General features: G+C 44.6%; 1 protein-coding gene across 2 annotated transcripts in view; it reads left to right on the plus strand.

Moving 5' to 3' along the window:
• Positions 1–21,568, plus strand: part of AP3D1 (adaptor related protein complex 3 subunit delta 1) — a 142,659-nt gene that overhangs the window by 42,785 nt on the left and 78,306 nt on the right. For both annotated transcript variants that reach the window (XM_083179420.1, XM_083179419.1), the window contains exons 10-15: positions 15,433–15,482; positions 15,626–15,674; positions 15,766–15,911; positions 17,471–17,619; positions 20,725–20,955; positions 21,072–21,303. In XM_083179420.1, the coding sequence (XP_083035546.1) occupies positions 15,433–15,482; positions 15,626–15,674; positions 15,766–15,911; positions 17,471–17,619; positions 20,725–20,955; positions 21,072–21,303 (857 nt within the window). The remainder of the gene's footprint in view (positions 1–15,432; positions 15,483–15,625; positions 15,675–15,765; positions 15,912–17,470; positions 17,620–20,724; positions 20,956–21,071; positions 21,304–21,568) is intronic.

A 21,568-nucleotide genomic window follows, 5' to 3' on the forward strand; every position in this document is an offset into this window, starting at 1 on the left:
AACATTGATTAGCAAGCGTTACATATCATAACAGGCATATTTATTGATTGATGAATCAATCAAGTTTAAGTGCTTTATGATAGCACTAAAAAGGGGGGTTTTTGGTGCGGCTTCTAAAGCCCGGTGTCCAGTGGGGGTATGGGGAAGTGGGGGTGGTAGCCCGTCCATAGGGAAATGTTCAGGGGGGCGCAGATAGGGCTGCCTGATGTTGGTAGCTCAGGTGCGGCGTCCCGCTGCGCTGAGTCTCAGGTGCTGCGCTGACGTTTGGCCGGTGCCTGTGGTTCCTGCAGACGGTCGGTGGTGTGTGAACCGTCCTCAGTCGCGGTGGAGAGGAGGGGACTACACACAGCTCATAAACAGGACAGAACTCAGATGGATGTATGAATTAAAAACACTGAACCCAAGAGGCCTTAACCTGAATTCAGATGGATGTATGAATTAAAACACTGAACCCAAGAGGCCTTAACCTGTGAGTTGTCTCGTACTCATTAATATCTGCCTATTCTTTATTTCGCATACTCAACCGAAACACCGTTTTCACAAACACCCTCGCAAGCAAAAGGGGCAGAGCGCTGCACTAAACCCCTATATATTTGTAATAATGGCAGGGGGAAGCTCCAAGAGGATTGCTGGTAAAAAATGTACTTCTAAATTTACACCTTCCTCAGAGGGGATTTAAAACTGTGATAAATGCACTGACAATCCCCCTCTGACACTAGACCCAGTGGACCCCCCTTTCTGGGCTACACAGCTCACAGATGTCATGTCACGTTTATCTTCTGAACTCTGAAAGATAGGGAGACATCTAGAAGCCAGCAGAGTGATTTGGCCTCTGCGGTACAAAGCCTCACTAGAGCCTTGGCTCCAGGACAATCTGAATCTCACCCTTTCTCCTCTACCCCCCCCCCCCCCCCCTTTGCAAAGGAAGATGGCCCCTCCACAACAGGTGGACTCCCCTGATTCTGATATGCCAGAATTAGAAGATGGTGAATTTGCACCCCCGGAGGAGGAGGAAGTGCTGGCTTTTGACACACAAGAGTCTGCAAAACCCTCTCTTAGGGGATTGAAGACGTAATTGACATGGTCAAAGTTGCTTGTAATGTGTCGGCCGAGTGGATACTCCTGCCCGACCCTCCCTTTTTGTGAAAAAGCAAAAACAGTCATCCAACTTCCCAACTCCGGAAGAATTAGATGACCATGTTAAGAAGGTCTGGTGTCATCCAGACAAATGTTTTCAAACCCCTCGCCGGTTTTATTAAATTACCCGTTACTGCCAGAAGGCAGAAAGAGGGTAGAAATACCCCTTTGGTGGATTCATCTGTCTCATGGCTGTCAAAAAAGACAGTCCTCCTGGTTCCTGGGGCAACCACCCTTAAGGAGAAAAGTCACAGCTTCAACCACGTTAGCGTCTTTCGTTTCTAGGGATAATCCTGGACACAGTCCAGATAAGTCATTTTACCATCTGACAAGATCCAATCCTTACAGGCCATGGTAAGGCTTGTTCTGTGTCGCAGACAGGTGTCCGTTCACCTTTATTACAGGCTCCTGGGGAAGATGGTCTCCACTTGAGGCCACACAGTACGGGCGGTTCCACTCTCGCCCATTTCAGCCGTTGCTTCTCCATCAGTGGTCGGGATCTCACCTTCACCTACAGCAGATGGTGACCCTATCCCCTCGAGCTCATCTGTCCTTACTGTGGTGGCTCAACACACCAAGTTCCAGCAAGGAAAAAGGTTTGCGATTTGGAATTGGACCCTCCTCACCATGGACACCAGCCTCCGGGTTGGGGAGCAGTCACCTTGGAACACCAGGTGTTATGGACAAGACAGAAGAGTCTTCTTTCAATCAACGTTCTGGAATGAAGAGCTGTCTATTACGCCCTTCTCCAGGTGAAATGTCTCCTTCAGGGCAAGGCCATCCGCGTCGTCCGACAACTCCACAGCCGTGGAGGCACCCGCAGTTGCGCGGCCATGAAGGAAGTAGGCAAAATCCTGCTTTGGGCGCAGACTCCCGCTCTAGCCCTGTCGGTCATTTTCATACCCAGAGTAGAAAACTAGGAGGCTGATTTTCTCAGTCGGCAGGATGTACATCAGGGAAAATGGTGCTTACACCCTCAGATTTTCAGAGGTTGATCCATCGGTGGGGCCGTCCTCAGGTGGACTCAACTTTAAACTCACCAGGTACTTCACTCGGACGCGAGACCCACAAGCAGAAGGGGTGGATGCGCTGGTCGCTCAATGGCGCTTCCAGTTTGTGTACCTCTTTCCGCCGTTTCTGTTGATACCTAGAGTTCTTCAACACATCTCTTCAACACATCCGGAGATGAGTAGTCACGGCTCTGGCCACGTCGGTCTTGGTACACCAATCTGACAGCACTGCTGATAGACAAGCCGTGGCCCCTGCCTCTTAAGGACGACCTTCTCAGCCAGGGACCCTTCATCTTCCCAGATTTAAATCGTCTTCATTTGATGGCGTGGCTGTTGAAATGTCCATCCTGAGGCGTGCTGATCTTCCTAGAGCCGTGATACCTACTATGCTATGTGCAAGGAAAGAAGTCACCTCCGCACACTATCACCGCATTTGGCGTTCCTATGTGGTTTGGTGTGAGCGTTTCTTCCTACCCTGTTTAAAAAGACAAGACTCCTCCTTTGTCTACAAGAAGGATTGAGTTCGGGTCTGAAGCGGAATACCCTGAAGGTGCGGGTCTCAGCTCTTTCTATCTTTTTCCAAAAGAAACTGGCCTTCCTTACTGAAGTGCAGACTTTTTTTTTTTTTTCGGGGGGTGGTGCGTTTGCAACCACCCATTCGACCTCCAACGGCTCTCTGGGACCTCGATTTGGTTCTCCAGATCTTACAAACTTCAGTGTTTGAGCCTTTGGAGGACGTGGACCTTTGCTATCTGGCGTGGAAGGTGGTCCTTTTTACTGGCACTGGCCTCTGCCAGGCGCGTATCTGAACTGGGGGCTCTCTTGTCGTTCCCCCGTCCTTCAGTTCCATTCTGACAGCAGAACTCCGCACTAGTCTACCTTTCACTTGAACCAACCCATTGTGGTTCCAGCACTCATGGAGGGCAAGATCACTAGATGTTGTCATAGCTCTGCGCATCTATGTGTCTCGCACAGCCCCCATTAGGAAGTCCTGATGCTCTGTTTGTCACCTACGACCCATTACGTCGTGGGTGGCCAGCGTCTAAACCATGGGTCTTCAAACTGGGGCCCTCCAGATGTTGTGAAACTACAAATCCCAGTATGCCTTGCCACAGTTTTAACACTACCTTATAGCAAAACTGCGGCAAGGCATGCTGGGATTTGTAGTTTCACAACATCTGGAGGGCCGCAGTTTGAAGACCCATGGTCTAAAAAAACACTTTCTAGGTGGATTCGGCTAACAATTTGTCAGGCCTATGTCACCTCTTCTCGGACTCCTGCTGTTTCCATAACAGCGCACTCAACCAGATCGGTGGGTCCCTCTTGGGCGGCTGCCCGAGGGGTCTCCCTCCAGCAACTCTGCTGAGCTGCTACATGTTCGGGCAGTAGAACCTTTGTTAGGTTTTACAGGTTTGATACCTTTGCGGTTCCAGCTTCATTGTTGGGCCGAATGGTATTACGGGGTTCTCAGCGCTTACCCACCCGGGTTGGAAGCTCTGGGACGTCCCCATTGTAACTCCAGTGGATGAAGGAGAAAGAAGGATTTCTTACCTACCGTAAATCCTTTTCTCCAAGTCCACAGGTGTCACTGGACGCCCACCTCATTGCTGTTCTCTACCTAGCCCTAGGGCAGGTTACCTTTCAGGGTTCTTACCTTGGAGTTTTCCCTGTTACGGTTTACTACTGTATATTTTTATGTACACATGGTCTGTTGACTCTGTATGTTGTTTGCAGTGTTTTCTCACTGTTCTTCTCTACCTATGTTCTCTTCTATATTTCTGTATTGAATGATGCTATGTGGTGTTTAACTTCCTTTTCGGAAGTGTGTTTTATCTTCCTGCTCCCTTCCGGGCACAATCTTTAGGACTGCCTGAGAGGGGAAGTAGAAGGGGAGGAGTTGGCCACACCAATTTTATATTTAAAGTGGCCATGCTCCCTGTGGTCGCCTTCTATTCCCCAGTGTAACTCCAGTGACACCTGTGGACTCGGAGAAGAGGATTTACGGTAAGTATAAAATCCCTCTATCCTATCTATCCCTTCTTGGGACCAGGTGTGGGTCAGGAGTTGTGAATAGTTCTTCTCTCCGTGCTTTGGAGATTTCTGATGTCAACCGCAGAAAATGGATGCCTTGTGTGTTCTATATGATTGCGTTTGACCTTGATAGTTTCCGTAAACCAACTCTGTAGAGGAGCTACATGGCCAAGTCAACATACCTTTTATCCATTTCTATAGGTTTGACACCTTTGCGGCCTCTGCTTTCCAGTTTGGCCATGTGGTACTACAGGGTTCTCAGCGCTCTCCTTCTTGGGATGGGAGCTCTGGAACATCCCCAAAGTCTGGGACTGATTGTTTTTCTGCAGTTTCCATGTCATTGTTCTGTTTACACCTGTTTGTTGGGTTTATTTGTCTCTTAGCTCCTTCTGTCTTGAGTTTCCAGCTCTCCTTGGCACGGTTTATTAAGACTGAGTTGAGGAGCGGTATAGAGGGGAGGAGCTAACGCACTACTCAAATTATTTTAAGTTCTAACTCCAAGTTGCTACACTTCTATACCCACTCTAAAGTCTACATTCCATGGTCCCCTGTAGATCTGGAGAAATGGATTTAATGGTGAGTACCAAAATCCTAGGTTTTTTATTCTGCACACACAACACAGATTCACAGGTGATTGTCCAGCTAGTCACTGCTTATGAGGAAGTGTTCTAGTACTGGGGGAGGGCAGAATATTGCTGAGTTAGTTGGCCAGTGATGCTATTCAGTTTACTTTTGTTAGTGTGATGGCTGGAACCAGAGTCTTATATCCACTGTGTGGCATTCTGATATCTCAATAGAGAAAGGACAGGTTGGGTACTAGTGACCTGCTCCATGCATCGCTGTTCTGTTTCTGGCCTTATACCAGTTCTTTTGCTACAAAACACAAAATGCATGAACAAGTATGCAGTCTGTGTAAAAAGGCACACGACGGGTTTGATACCAGTTACCTGTGCCATGCAATTTGCTTTCTCTGCAACTTGATACTGTATCCTTTTGTGATAAAAATAGTAGTACCTTGTATGTAAAGTAAAACACAAAACTTAGGAAAAAATGCACAGCACATGAATAATGCCCAGTATCATGACATAAATCGGAAAATATAAAAATCCAATGAATCATTTTTCATTTATTAATAAAATGAATTTATAAAAAAAATGTTTTGACTCTTGCGTTACCCTTTTGTAGCTGAAGCTTTTCTCAGACCTGATCTGCACCTACATGGTTTTTTTTTTCTTAGAAATGTATTTTATTGAAGCAGAACACGGAGTATAGATGTGTAATGCTGTGTACACACGGTCCGATTTCCTTTCCGATGTTGACGATATAGTCAACATCGGATCGGAATCTGATGCGCGTTCACGTATCGGAAGCCAGAAAGTCTTGGCTGCCTTGTCTATATAGTGCAGATCTGCACTATATAGTCAAGATTGGATGCAAATCGGATGTGCCTTAAGATCCTATCCACAATCCTATCTGATCAGATCGTGGATAGGATCTTAAGGCACATCTAACGTGTGTACACACCATAAGTCATATACATGAATTAATCATATCAAATATTTTATTAGCTAATCAACAAGTTATAATATGAAATAATACAACATATTTCCATGGCGAACCATTTGCCCGGTAATACATGCTTTTGTTTTAGATAATCCTCCACTACTTTCTCCATGCCTAACATGGAATTCTGAAATTGACATAGTTTCCATCTCCCCTGATGAACTGGACTTTATTCGTCATAAGTTTACTGCTGATGCTTACTTCATGATTTATGAAAGTCCTATTATATGAGACTATATTGATATGTTCTCAGAAATTCTCTTTTACTGGTATTGCAACCTGACCATTAATTAATAAATAGCCTTGTATTTTACATAAGCATCTTCAGTTCATTTAAATACAAATATTTTTAGTTCGCTTTGTTGCTGTGATCAAAGACGACGCATAGATCCCATGTAGCAGACGTGTCCAAGCGTGACTTTTTTTTTTTTTAAAGCCAGAGGTTGTGTTTCAAGAGCAAAGCTCTGGGACATAGGTCTCACATCGGTTTCTGGGTATACATTTAATGTTAGATTTCAGAGCAACATATTGTTCCTCCCTTCATTACACACGCTGTGATTTGCTAGAGTTATTGCCTGGTTTTCTATGTAGCAGGGGTCACTGTAGCGACCACAGACACCCTCACATCCGGCATACACACTTAGGGAAGTATTCAATGCTCCTGATTCACAGTTTTTTTTCAGCAAATCTGGCTTTTTTCACTCCTTGTGTGAATCTTTTCCCCTGAAAATCGGATTCACCCTATTCAATGTTCACTATTTGCCAAAAGTGAACCGTGAATGCCGGCCAGTTCTGTTTCATGCTCGCTGCAATTCGCTGGTGTATTTCAATGGGGTTTTCACTGTGATTCGCCGAGAGTGTATTTCATGCTAGGAAGGAGAACTGCTTTCTCCCTGATTTTTGCCATGATTCACCGCTTTGCATTTGACATATTTTTAAGGTGAACTGGAATGTGTTCTTTTAAAATAATTTTTTTTTTTTTTTTTTTTTTTTTTTAGCACATGAACATATATTTAATTGAATTTTTTTTTTTTTTTTACGCATGACGCCAGCAGGGGGCGGGGAGCAGCTCATTACATATTCACTACACACTGGTCCCTCTCATTACATATGCATAGATCGGGACCAGCGCAGCGCTCCCTCCACCGCGTCTCCTGCCAGCTCTCCTGGGGGGCAGCTTGTGCTGCCTGTATCCCCGGCAGCCCCCCTCCTCCCCCACAGTGTCAGGTGCTGGCAGGGAGACTTCCATCCCCCGGCACCCTATGGCATTCGGCGGGGGGAGGGGGGGGGGTTTAAAAAATCGCCATCGGGGGCAACGAGCCCCTGCGTCGTTGAGTAGGGGGAGAGTAGGGCTGGCAGCAAATGCTCCAGCCTTCTGGAACCCGGCGATTGTGCAGCGAATCCTAAACAGGATTCGCTGCATATCGCAAAACGAATCATTGAATACCTACCTTAAGCTGTGTACACACGCTTCAATTTTTCCCTTTTTTCAATTCGATTTTGCTTATAGAATCAAATGGTTTTAATACACTTTCACTAACGTCCTTGATGGGATACTGGGAATGGTCTTAAGACATTGGGTATTAGAGGGTATCCGCAGGAGACAGGCACATCTATAACTTTGAAGCTGGGTGTACTGGCTCCTCCCCTCTGATTCCCCTCCCAGGAACCAGTTTAGAAAAATGTGCCCTCAGGAGAGGATGCACACTGCTGGAGCTCCAGAGAGTTTGTCTTCAGTTTATTTTCTTTTATTATTTTGGGGTTACTGTGTTGGACTTCACAGTATCCCTGCTTCGTGGGAGTCAGTTGAGGAGGGTTCAGCTGCAGGCCTCTTAAGGTACCGAGCTGTCCCTGCTGCAGGACCACTGTCCTGAGAGGGTGTTTGTACTCACGGGCATTGCGCTGCAGTGATACTCACCCCCAGCATGCCGCACACTCCTGACACAGTCCGAAGACGTCTGTGGTGAGTAGAAACCGGGGTCCCCACAGTGGGGTACCCCGGCTCATTGTGCGGCAAGATGGCGGCGGCGGCGGCAGACGCGGTACCCTGCACAGGGGCTGCGCAGACCCCCTGTCACAAACTGGCTGCGGGTGACAGTCCCTGGGCTACCAGGGCAGGTCCCACTATAAAACGCTGTTCAGTGTAAGGGCGCCATTAAACTGACAGCCAGCGCCAGTATAAAGATCAGTGAAGCCCCTGCGCCATCACAGGGGGGCGGGGCTTCAGCGGAGCGAGGCCAGTGCTCTGAGCGCGCATACACTACTTCCTGCTTCTCCCTGGGCGCCATTACTGTCTCCAGATACACTCCTCAGCGGTGAGGTGTGGACAGAGGAAATCTGCAGAAAACAGCAAGTGTATTTAGCGCTAAGATCGCTTAATTGATCACACTGTTCTGTGTTTATGCGTGTTACCAACTCCTAAATAGGAGTTCAGGTTGTACAGGGTGTGCTGGTCTCCTCAGTGTAATCTGAGCGCTCCCCCACGTGCTTGTTAAGCTACACACTTCCAGTGATAGAGCTCACACATATATAGCTGCTATACACTGCACACTGAATATATACATATTTATTTCATTGTGATTGTGGTGTGTTTGTGGAAGAAAGGTTACTCATTCCTTCAACATGGTGAGGAAGTTAACCTGTCTCATTTGCAGCAGCAAGTTTGTGCCTAAATCCACCTCACAGATTACTTGTGAGGAATGCATGTCCACTCAAACGAGTGGGACAGGGGGTTCATCCCAGATTAATCCTCAATCAGACTCACAGGAGCCTGAATGGGCGGCAGGCATTAAAACCATGCTGCAGGCAGTGTCAACACAATTGGCTGCAAATACAATGCAGACCAAACAGGTGCAGCAGGACTTAACAGTTTTAGCCGCACGGGTGGATAATATAAGCACCACCACGGGCCAGTCACGGAAGCGTGCTGCGACCGCCATGTTGCCTGATTCAGATGATGATCTACAGGCGGGTGACGACACAGATGATAATGTGGACGACGGGGCTCTGATCCCTGATTCACAGTCATCTCTTAGAGGCCCAGAACCTCTTATTACAGCAATAAGAGAAGTGTTAGACCTTCCTTTAGCTGACATGCAGGAAGGTGACCCGTTCTTTGGGTCCCAAAGGAAACAGCAAATTGTTTATCCTGAACAAGTTGACCTTGATGAGACGTTTAAGGAGGCTTGGAAACAACCTGAAAAGCGTTTCCAACTGTCTAAAAGGTTTAAGTCCAATTTTCCCTTTGATCCCGCCACTAGAGCGGTGTGGGAAGAGCCTCCGGTTGTGGATGCATCAGTGTCCAGACTGTCCAAGAAGGTGGTTCTCCCCGTCCCAGGGGCAGCAACACTCAAGGATAGTACAGACAAAAAACTGGATACTACCCTTAAGTCCATGTACACTGCGAGTGGGGCGTCTCAGAGACCTGTCCTCGCCAGTTGTTGGATGGCCAAGTCCATTTATACATGGGCTTCTCAAATCCAGGAAGGCATGCTGGCCGATATGTCAATGGCGCAGGTCGGAGAGAGACTTCGCCATATCCAGGATACTGCAAAGATCCTGTGTGACACGCAGAAGGAGCTTGGAGCTATAAATGCTCGCTCTTCCGCAATGGCGGTTTCAGGCCGCAGGGCCCTCTGGTTAAGACAGTGGGTAGCTGATCCAGAGTCTAAACGTAGCGTGGAAAGTTTGCCTTTTAAGGGAGAAAAGTTATTTGGTAGCGAACTTGACGACCTTATATCCAAGGCTACAGCCGGCAAGTCGACTTTTCTGCCGACGGCTTCCACTCACGCAAAACGTCCCTTTCAGGGCCATACGTCCCAGTCCTTTCAGGCTTCTCAGTCCTTTCGGCCTTCCAGGCCCAGGCAGAGGGCGAGAGGCTCCAGCTCGGCCACCAGAGGGGGCCGTGGCAGGTTCAGGAAGCCCGCCAGCACAGGATCTCAGGATCGTGCCGCTAATGCCTCCGCCTCTAAGCCGGCAGCATGACTCGGGTTCCGACCCTGGAGTCACTTGCGAGGTGGGGGGTCGCCTGTCAGCTTTCAGCCAAGTATGGTCAGTCTCTCACCTGGATTCCTGGGTGAGAGATCTTATTACCAACGGCTACAGGCTGGAATTCGAAAAACCTCCCCCTCACAGGTTCTTCAAATCAGGTCTGCCGGCTCTACAGGCAGACCGAGTGAACCTGCAGCAGGCAATACAACGCCTGCTGACGTCACGGGTTATCACACCTGTCCCATTGCAGGAACAAGGAAGGGGCTACTACTCCAATCTGTTCCTCGTGCCGAAGCCGGACGGCTCGGTGCGCCCCATTTTAAATTTAAAGTCTCTAAACCCTTTTTTAAGGGTTTACAAATTCAAGATGGAGTCCCTCCGGGCAGTAATAGCAACCCTGGAGGAGGGAGAGTTCTTAGCATCGCTGGATGTAAAGGACGCCTACCTCCACATACCAATTTGGGGTCCACATCAGGCTTTCCTGAGGTTTGCGCTGAAAGATCTGCACTTTCAATTCAGAGCGCTGCCATTCGGCCTGTCATCAGCGCCGCGTGTGTTCACGAAGGTGATGGCAGAAATGATGGTACTGCTCAGGAGGTCGGGTGTCAACATTATCCCTTACCTGGACGACTTGCTGATCAAAGCAAGGTCGGAACAGGTCCTGCTGCAGGATATAGCAAAGACCAGGCAGATTTTATCCGAGCATGGGTGGATCCTAAATATCCCCAAGTCCTCCCTGACGCCGTCGCGTCGTATCCTCTTTCTAGGAATGTTCCTGGATACAGAGTTGAAAAGGATTTTCCTCCCTCGGGAGAAGATGGAAGCCATACAATCCCTGGTGATGGTGATTTTGGCAAAGCCTCAGGTGTCGGTTCACCAATGCATCCAGCTATTGGGCAGGATGGTGGCCACATTCGAGGCCATTCAGTTCGGACGCTTTCACACCAGGGTGTTCCAACTGGATCTGTTGGCAAAATGGTCGGGCTCTCATCTCCTGATGTACAAGAGGATTTCTCTGTCGCATCAGTCCCGGCAGTCCCTTCTATGGTGGACTCAGGAGTCGAACCTGCTTGCAGGTCGGAGATTCGGCATCCAGGATTGGGTGCGACTCACGACAGATGCGAGTCTGCAGGGATGGGGTGCTGTGACCATGGACAGAACCTTTCAAGGTCAGTGGACTCGGTGGGAAGCGAGACTCCACATCAATATCCTGGAGCTGAGAGCTGTATACTATGCAGTGTTACAAGCCCAGGATCTCCTCCAAGGTCGGGCGCTCCAGATACAGTCCGACAATGCCACAACTGTGGCCTACATAAATCGCCAGGGAGGCACAAGAAGCAGGACTTGCATGAAGGAAGCTTCCAAGATCCTGACCTGGGCGGAAACGTACGTGGTGGCTCTGTCGGCCATCTTTATCCCGGGTGTGGACAATTGGGAGGCGGACTTCCTAAGTCGTCACGCCCTCCACCCCGGGGAATGGAGCCTGAATTCACAGGTGTTTGCAGCAATTGTGGACCGTTGGGGCCAGCCATCGATAGATCTGATGGCATCCCGGTTAAACCACAAAGTCCCCATGTACTGCACAAGGACCAGGGATCCCAGCGCAGTGGCAATAGACGCCCTGACAATTCCATGGGTGTTTCCCTTGGTGTACCTGTTTCCACCCATACCACTGCTGACAAGAGTTCTAAAAAGGGTTCGAAGTCAGGGAGTGGAAGCCATTCTTGTGGCTCCGGACTGGCCAAGAAGGGCTTGGTTCTCGGACCTACAGAGCCTGCTGATCGAGGATCCTTGGCCTCTGCCTCTAAGGAGAGATCTTCTCACACAGGGCCCTTGCGTCTTCCAAGATTTAGGGCGGCTACGTTTGTCGGCGTGGAGGCTGAGCGGAAAATCTTAGCTCAGAAGGGTCTGCATTCGTCAGTTATCACCACGATGATTCAGGCCAGAAAGCCGGTGACAAACACGCACTACTACAAGATCTGGAGAAAGTACGTGGGTTGGTGTGAGGAACAGAAGGTTCCCCCTGCAAAATTCAACCTGAATAGGTTGTTGTGCTTCTTACAAGCGGGATTGGATTTGGGTCTTCGTCTGGGCTCACTAAAAGTACAGATTTCGGCCCTGTCCATATTCTTCCAAAGAAAATTGGCTGTCATCCCGGAAGTACAGACCTTCCTTCAGGGAGTGCTTCACATCCAGCCTCCTTTTGTACCTCCTACACCTCCTTGGAGTTTGGACGTTGTTCTAAACTTCCTTCAATCCTCCTGGTTTGAACCATTGGAGTCAATTGAGTTGAGGTATATCACCTGGAAGGCAGTGGTCCTTTTGGCCCTAGCCTCGGCTAGGAGAGTGTCGGAATTGGGAGCCCTTTCCTGTAAAAGTCCTTATCTGATTTTCCACTCAGATAGAGCGGAGTTGAGAACAAACCCGCGTTTTCTTCCCAAGGTGATTTCTTCCTTTCACCTAAATCAGCCAATTGTGGTCCCGTCTGCATCTGGTTCGCCGGATATTCCGGTATCCCTGGATGTGGTGCGTGTCTTGCGTGTGTATGTCCAGAGGACGTCAAGGATCAGGAAGACAGATTGTCTATTTATTCTGTATGACGCACAAAAGAAGGGACACCCTGCATCTAAGCAGTCCATTGCTAGATGGATTAGGACTACAATCCAACAAGCCTATGTGACGGCAGGCATGCCGACCCCTCCGGTTTTAAAGGCTCATTCCACCAGATCGGTGGGCGCATCCTGGGCGGCTGCTCGGGGTGTGTCAGCTCTGCAACTCTGTAGAGCTGCTACATGGTCGGGGCAACACACCTTTGTAAAATTTTACAAGTTTGATGCCTTGGCCCAAGAAGATACCCAGTTTGGGCAGGCAGTACTGCAGCAGTCTCCGCACGTACCCTCCCTTTCTGGAAGCTTTGGGACATCCCCAATGTCTTAAGACCATTCCCAGTATCCCATCAAGGACGTTAGTGAAAATAGGAATTTAATACCTACCGGTAATTCCTTTTCACGTAGTCCTTATGGGATACTGGGCGCCCGCCCCGTGCGGGGGTCTGGCTGCAGCTTATTCTGCTGTTTAAGTTCAGAAGTTCACCTTATGATCTTCTGGTTCAAGGGTCTAGTTCAGTGGCCTTGTTAAAGAAAATCCACCCAGTTGGTGGTATTATAGTTGTTTATTGTTTTGTATGAATGCGGGTGTGCTGGCATAAATCTCACCACACTATTCACACTTATGTTTACATAGGTGACATATATGTTATTCCTCTCATATGTACATTCTCCTTCGGGCACAGTTTTTCCATTAACTGGTTCCTGGGAGGGGAATCAGAGGGGAGGAGCCAGTACACCCAGCTTCAAAGTTATAGATGTGCCTGTCTCCTGCGGATACCCTCTAATACCCAATGTCTTAAGACCATTCCCAGTATCCCATAAGGACTACGTGAAAAGGAATTACCGGTAGGTATTAAATTCCTATTTTTGATCTACATTCGATTCGATGCATGCTCCTGTTTTCTCAAAATCGAAAAGAAAAATAGACTGTGCAGCCAAGGGAACATTGAATGCGATCCAGTAAATCGAATGTGTACAATGTACCATGAATTTAAATCGAATTCTATATCGAAATCGATATCTAATGCAAAAGTACAGATCAGATGCCAAATTGAATGAGAAGATCTTATGCCAGATCTAATAGAAAATCAAATCTAACATCGAATCTAAAGCAAAACAAAGTGTGTGTACATAGCTTTATGGTGTGTACACACGGTACATTTTGCCTTCTGATGTTGACGATCTAGTCAACATCGGATCGGAATCGGATGCAGATCGCAAGGGTTCTGAAGGGTTTAACCCTTCAGATCCCGATCCGATTCGCATTCACGTATCGCAAGGCTTGTCTGCCATGACTATATAGTGCAGATCTGCACTATATAGTCAGACTTGTATGCAAATCGGATCGTGGATAGTATCTGAAGGCACATCTGACCGTGTGTACACACCATTAGAGATATGCCAGATTGTCATTCCAAATTGGCTCAAAATTACCTCCATGTACCCGGTTGAGGTCCAGGATTTTCCACATAAATGTTATTTTTTAATGTATTCATTGATAACCCTACCACTTCCCTGTCCACTTAATAAAATAGTAAATGTATAATTTTTTAAAAACATGACTTTTGACAACTGTTAATTTTAATATTTACATATGTGTGTGCTGGACATAATTTGTTACATTTACTTAAAAGTAATACAAATTAAATGTCAAAATGTTGAATGTTCTTGTTGATAAGCATCAAAAATTAAATATTTTTTTGTATGACCATGTACTGAGCAGGAAGTTAATTCTTTGAACGGAACAGAGACCTTTTGTGCATTAAATCATGTGATTTTGGTGCGCGTGCATAGAAAGTTCTTGGAATACTGTAGAGAGATTGAAAGAGGTGCGGACATCTTTGCAGTGTAGTCTAAAAAATTACTTATTTGTTAGAATATATTCTTCATCTTCTATCATAATGGTTGTCTGCCAGACTTATTTAATAGTGATCTCAATTGATGTAATTTCAAAGAAAATAAATATATAGTTAATTACCTTAATTTTAAAATAAATTCCATTTGGGAGTAATGGGATGGGAATTGTACAGCTCGATGTGGGATTTAATAGTTGTGATTTTAAATGAACCTGTGTATGACGAGATGGCCTCATGAACATGAGACTATAGAATTATTGGAGGTTCCCTGAAGCCTCCAAAATTGCAGTCTAGCTTGGACCATGTGGTCTGGACACAGGGAAATGTAGTATTCCACCTTCACACATAATTCCACACTAACTTTCTCTACTCTAAAGCCCACACACAACGCAATTAGAGGTAACTGATATCATGGACACATGATGTAGCACATACACACTGAACGATATTGATTAACAATATCATTCAGTGACAACATTGGGTTACCCCACTGTCCATGCAGTCACGTCAACAATGCTTGGGAGCTGGCATCATTGATCTTAACAAGTTTTTTTAAACAATACTGCTAAATAAAAAATAAGAATCATTCTGCGTGACCTCTTTTTCAAATCTCCTCTAGTGTTTATGTGGCTCTACTTTCTACATCCTGTGTGCATATTAAAAGTATATTGCACCTCTGACTTTCTTTTAAAAAAAAAATTTGAGATATTATGGTATTAAATGATCAAACTAGTACATTTTCATTAAAGGCCCGCATACACTGAGCCTATTTGGTCCGATTTCAGCCTTCCGGCCACCCGTCCTGGGACCTCCCTCCTGGCGGGGAGCAGGGACGCATGCGATCCGTCACAAAAAATTGAAACTGATCTCATGCGTCCAGTCGGCTTGGAGGGTATCTGTTGTCCGTACAATGCTGCGAGACATCGCAGCAGTGTATGGGCATTTTAAGACTATATGGTTAATATAGAAACAAACTCCTCTTTACAGAATAGCAAATTCAATTGTGATTTTTGAATGAGCCTGTTTATGAAAAGATAGTCATATGTCCAATTATATTATGTACAATCTGAATAAAGCATACATTGTAAAATATAGTATTCTGTAACCTACATTTTTTTTAAATGTTGCATAGAGTGTATGAATGAGATTTACTGCTACAATCTATTAGATTGCATCCATTAGAGATTACAGGTTAACGTTTGCAGCCAAATTAAGTCTTGTGATCTTTATCCTTAGTTTTGATATCGTTATCATCAGGGATGCCCAATCACAGTGCCAGTATTCAGGTGAGCTGAACATTCCATCGTATTTTCTTATACTAATTACCCTATTTCTGGCTTGATGTTTGTCTTAATTGATCACAACCATGAACTGTTCACCATTGTGTATAGGAAAATGTTAATGTGTTTTAAACTATCTTCTCTTGTAGCTCTGTGTTCAGAAGTTACGAATTCTTATAGAAGACTCTGATCAGAATTGTAAGTGACATAGGTTTGGGTGTTGTGTTTCATTTTTGTTATAATTTTTATTCTTTCAATGAATCTGTCTGACTGCCTCCTCTGTTGGCAGTGAAGTACCTGGGATTGTTGGCTATGTCAAAGATTTTGAAAACTCATCCAAAGTCTGTACAATCCCACAAAGACCTCATCCTCCAGTGTCTGGATGACAAGGATGAGTCAATTAGGCTGCGAGCCTTGGATCTGCTATATGGGATGGTAAGGACACTTTTTATTATTCAAAGTTTTATGTTTGTGGTTATAGAACAGTATTTTAGTCTGGCAAACCTTCCTTATAGCTACAGTATTCCACTTTTGTGTCTCCATATTAAGTATGCATTACCTGCTAGTATGGTGTACAGTAAGTCTCCATCGACCATGTTCTAGTTGACCACGTTCAGTAGAACACGTCTAGTAGCATGCCTAAAGATAGTCAACAGCATCTAGATCGACAGTAATGATGTTAGAAACAAGCATTGGGTCGATACAAACGTGATCAACAATTACAAGGTCGATATGAGTTTTTCCCTTTTTTTTTTTTTTTAGACCGACTTGGTTCATACTTTACCATCCAAGTGGACATAGTTAGATTATAATAGTGTACGATAGAAGGTATTTTGTGAATACGTGCGCACAACACACATGCAGCTTAACTACAGTTAAGGTGACATCCAAAAATCACCTTACATACGACATAAAGAAAAACAGGGGTAAACTGTAGAATTAGCGCTTGTGGTGTTCACAGATAAACTCAGTCCGTGTGAAAATAATCACAATTAATCGCAAAGAGTAAATGTCACCAATTAAAGGTATCCATGAAATGTAGGAAAATTGCTAGTAGGATCCTCCAAATGTCACGTCCTCAATAATGGTGTACAATATGAAATGACACAATGCAGAAAAACATAGTGCAAACTTTTTTTAAACAAATGAAATTTAATAAAAAGAAGTGCACTCACAATTTTTATGCTTATTAAAAGCATATAGGTAAAAAACGCTCACAGGTGGGACTGCGGTCCAACAGCAGGCAGTGGGGTACAGACTGACAACAGGTCCGGATCCTGGAAGAAAGCTGGAGCCCAATGGTACCGACAGTAAAAGTCCGTTTTGTAGCGATGGTTTATAATGCGAGACACGCCAAATGCATTTCGGACACAAATGGTCCTTCCCACACGCTGCTGAGGAAGGACCATTTGTGTCCGAAATGCATTTGGCGTGTCTCGCATTATAAACCATCGCTACAAAACGGACTTTTACTGTCGGTACCATTGGGCTCCAGCTTTCTTCCAGGATCCGGACCTGTTGTCAGTCTGTACCCCACTGCCTGCTGTTGGACCGCAGTCCCACCTGTGAGCGGTTTTTACCTATATGCTTTTAATAAGCATAAAAATTGTGAGTGCACTTCTTTTTATTAAATTTCATTTGTTTAAAAAAAGTTTGCACTATGTTTTTCTGCATTGTGTCATTTCATATTGTACACCATTATTGAGGACGTGACATTTGGAGGATCCTACTAGCAATTTTCCTACATTTCATGGATACCTTTTAATTGGTGACATTAACTCTTTGCGATTAATTGTGATTATTTTCACACGGACTGAGTTTATCTGTGAACACCACAAGCGCTAATTCTACAGATTATAATAGTGTGCCTAGCATAGCGAGGCACTGTGCCCAAAGCACACTGCTGTTGGTTGCAATTCTTCAAATGCTAGCCGCTACATACCCATATACACAGGATGTATGAGTCACTGTGTTTTTTGTTTGTGTCTGTACAGGTGTCAAAGAAGAATCTTATGGAAATTGTTAAGAAGTTGATGATCCATGTTGACAAAGCAGAGGGAACTGCATACAGGGATGAATTACTGACCAAAATTATTGATATATGCAGCCAGTCTAACTACCAGTACATTACTAATTTTGAGTGGTTAGTATCTAGACACAATGATTCTCTTTCCCTCCCCCCCCCCCCCCCCCCCTCTTTTTAACTTAAAAGGGTACTTGATATATTTCCAAACTATCATTTTGCTTTATTATTTACATTGATTACCACACGACAGGTCAAATTGAAAGACAGGGCTGTGAGTATTGGGGAAAGTAACTGTGGTTAACTTTCTGCAGTGTGAGGTATGGCTATTAAATTGTTAAAAGGGAGTTGGGGGACCTGGTCTATCCCAAACCTGTTTTGCAGGCTTTAGCCCCCTCCCCCCCCCCCCCCCCTCCTTTGCACGAATTGTTTGTCACACCGCATCTAAAGAAAATTTTTGTTTCCTTTGCTGTCTAATTCTTGCATTATTCACGTCTTGTATAATTGTTCCTGCAGAGCTCTTGGCAGCACTAAATTAAAATAATTTAAAAAGCACTTATTGATAGGATTTTCCCCCACAAAATTTCGGAAGCAACTCATTACACTAATAAACCCTGACTGGTATATCTGTCTACCGCGCAGTAAGCTAGCCTCACAATTAATAGAATATAATGTCACAAGTGGGAAAGGCATATCGGGCAGGTGCTTGCACAAGAACATTTTTGGGTTTGAAAGTATGCACTTTATCATACTCCCGCAACTCCCATTGTACAAAATTGCATCCACATGTTTTTCTATGGAAAGCATACAACTCAGTCAATTAAACATGAACCCAAAACCTTAACAAAAACTCTCCTTTTAAATTGACCAGCATTTTATAGGAGAGTTTGACAGAAGCATGTCTAGATCAGTGAGATCGCAATGCTTTGGGCACAAAAAGCCCATGTCGACCTCGTGACCTGTCGACATAACCTATGTCGACCTTCAACCATGTCGACCTAGAACCCTGTCTACCTTTCTGCATGTCGACCCAACGGTGTCGACCTAAGTGTGGTCGATAATACGACCGTATCCCCTAACTAGTCAGCTTGCCCGTGGTTAACTTCCCTGGGGGAAGTGGAGTCTGCCCCAATAAAGAGGTGGAACTCAAGGCCGGGGCTGAAGCTTGGGCATTCCCAGTCACCCCTCAAGTTTGAAAGTCCATTAATTTAGTGTTCAAAAATAGTTTTTACGGCTCCTAGCAGGCCTCCACTGCATCCTGGTACATAGAGAACCACGGGTCCTATAGTACTAGTCCCCCTGTAAAATAAATATTAAAAAAAAAGTTAAATAACTACACAACACTTTTTGTGACTATCCTTTTTTTTTTATGATAGTGAACATATAACTTTTGAATTTTGCTGACCTATAAAATATTGTTGCAAAAATTGTTGTTTCACAGGTTACCTAATGTATTGTATGAATGTTCAATTTACAGTATATTGTCAGTGTGTGGACTAGTAAGCATGAACATGTATGTATTCTGGAATACAAAGATTTTTTTTTTCCCCATTTCACTTAATTATTTGAAGAGTCCAGACATAAAATGCAAACATTTCAGTGCAATTGGAACCTGTGTTCTTTGTCCTGGAACTGCTTTCTTTTCCAAGCAGAACTACAACATTCAGTTCACTTTTAGCATATATAAGCCCTTCCCTGCAGCTTTGGATACTCCTGAAAAAAAGCTGGCAGAAGCTGTTACGGTCTGCCTCTGATGGTTGGCATCCGCATCTCACTTAAGGGCAGATTTCTTAAGCTTGGTGAAGTGTCTGTTTTTTATCACCGGCCAATCATTTCCTAACTGTGAAGTTACAGGCTTGGTTTGAAAAATTACAAGAGCTGATTGGCCGGTGATAAAAACCAGACACTTTACCACTTCACTGAGCTTAATAAATCTACCCCTTAAGACCTCCAAGAAGTATGTGCTAATCTAACTGAGAATTGTACCTCCCCATTCTCCAGCTGTTCTCATGTCATCTCCATGCTTAGTGTGGAACCTCTTTTCACAAGTGACTTCCTTCCTTACTTCCTTCCTTCCTAGTGAGCTCCAAGGTTTCTGCTTGTCCTTTCCGGAAGTTGATTGCAACTTAACCCCCACTGAACACAAGAGAATGGAGTCCCTTATTTATCCAGTCTGCCCTGCATGTGCAATATTACAGTTGCTAAAAGTGGAGTGGAGATTGATTAATTAAACCAAATTTTCTAAAATGGTTGATGGATTAGTTGCAAGCTATAACACTGTTGGGCCAGCTCTTATTTAATACTGTAGCAATAAAAGGCTCATCCTTTAGAGGCAGTTTTGTCATTGTAAAGCTGGCCATACACACGCAGATTTATCTTCAGATCTGGCTGGTTGGAACAAAAACATTTTTATGGATGACAGCAAAAGACTTGTTTGGAAATGCTGGAAAACTGACAAACTGTCATTAATCCATAACCATGTTTTTGTTCCAACCATCCAGATCTGAAGATAAATCTTACTAGTGTATGGACACCTTAAATGTTTTTATTTATTGATCCCTGTTTGGTCAGAACTTTGCAGTTTGCGTTGATGCTATCTTAATTTAACTTCAGTAGACCATAGGTTAATTTCCATTTGACTGAAGATACATTTTCATAACAGTTCCAAGAAACTGGCAGCAATGATGGTTTAATAGATAGCAATATTGACTTACAGCGCTGAAGGTTATTGGTTCAATTCACACCATGGTCCCAACTGTGTGGGTACTCCTGGTTTCCTCCCACAATCCACAAATATACTGGTAGGTTAATTGGCTCCCCACAGACAATTACCCTACGTTTTTAAGTGTGTTTATTTTCATGGGCAGGCTAGATGGGCCAAGTGGGTCTTATCTTCTGCATTTCTATGTTCTGTTTCTATGAAAGTAAAAACTTTCAGATTATTCTCTTAGTAATGTAGTTTGCAAAAATCTTGTAATTGGTTGACAAGGTGTGTTTTTTTTTCTTGGGCTTTCAGGATGTGAATTTTCACGTCCAGTGGCTTGTATCATTATGAGTCTATGGCACCCCATACATATGTGGCATTTTTATTACATCTATTTATGTAACAAATTGTTATAACCTTATTAACATGACTTCAGTATGTGGTTTTCACTTATGTCTTCTCTTAAAAATTTGATTTGATATCCGGGTCCTGTCCTAATGACTTGATATTTTTATCCTTAGGTATATTAGCATTTTGGTAGAGCTTACTCGTCTGGAAGGGACACGCCATGGGCACCTCATAGCTGCTCAGATGCTTGATGTTGCCATCAGAGTGAAAGCTATTCGAAAGTTTGCTGTATCGCAGATGGCTACATTGCTGGACAATGCCCACCTACTGGCTAGCAACATTCAACGAAATGGAATCTGTGAAGTACTTTATGCAGCAGCTTGGATTTGTGGCGAGTTCTCAGAGTAAGAAATGTTTTCTCCAGGAGCCTCAAAAACACTGAATGTCGTCTGACTACCTGGGTTGGCATTTTTAACAGTCTGCATATTTTGTATTTATTTAAATTTCTTTCCTTTTTAAGGCACCTACCAGAACCACAGCAGACCTTGGAGGCTATGCTAAGACCGAAGGTCACTACTTTGCCAGGTCATATTCAGGCAGTTTATGTACAGAATTTGGTGAAACTATACTCTTGTATACTGCAAAACAAGGAACAGGAAGGAGACCGGGAAGCGGTACAGGAGATTACACAGCTCATGGTCGATCGGCTTCCCCAATTTGTACAAAGTGCTGACTTGGAAGTTCAGGAGAGGGTAATGTTACATTCTCTTGATTTCCTTGAATAAAGTATTAAACAATTAGCTGTCTGTATAGTTTAAATCATTAACTGTGATGGAAAAAAAAAGACCTCCAGCAACTAGTATACACATTCAATATGCAGTCTACATGAATGACTGTTTTCAACAGGAGTAGAATATAACTTCTTTAGGTACTCGAGAATAATGGAAAATATAAAATTACTAATGGGTCAGCCATCTTACATATTGTTTCAAATGGCTGATGAGAGAGGGCTCAGAC

The sequence above is a fragment of the Crinia signifera genome, chromosome 1, assembly GCF_055691185.1.
Source record: "Crinia signifera chromosome 1, ASM5569118v1, whole genome shotgun sequence".
In the NCBI taxonomy this organism is placed as follows: Eukaryota; Metazoa; Chordata; class Amphibia; order Anura; family Myobatrachidae; genus Crinia; species Crinia signifera.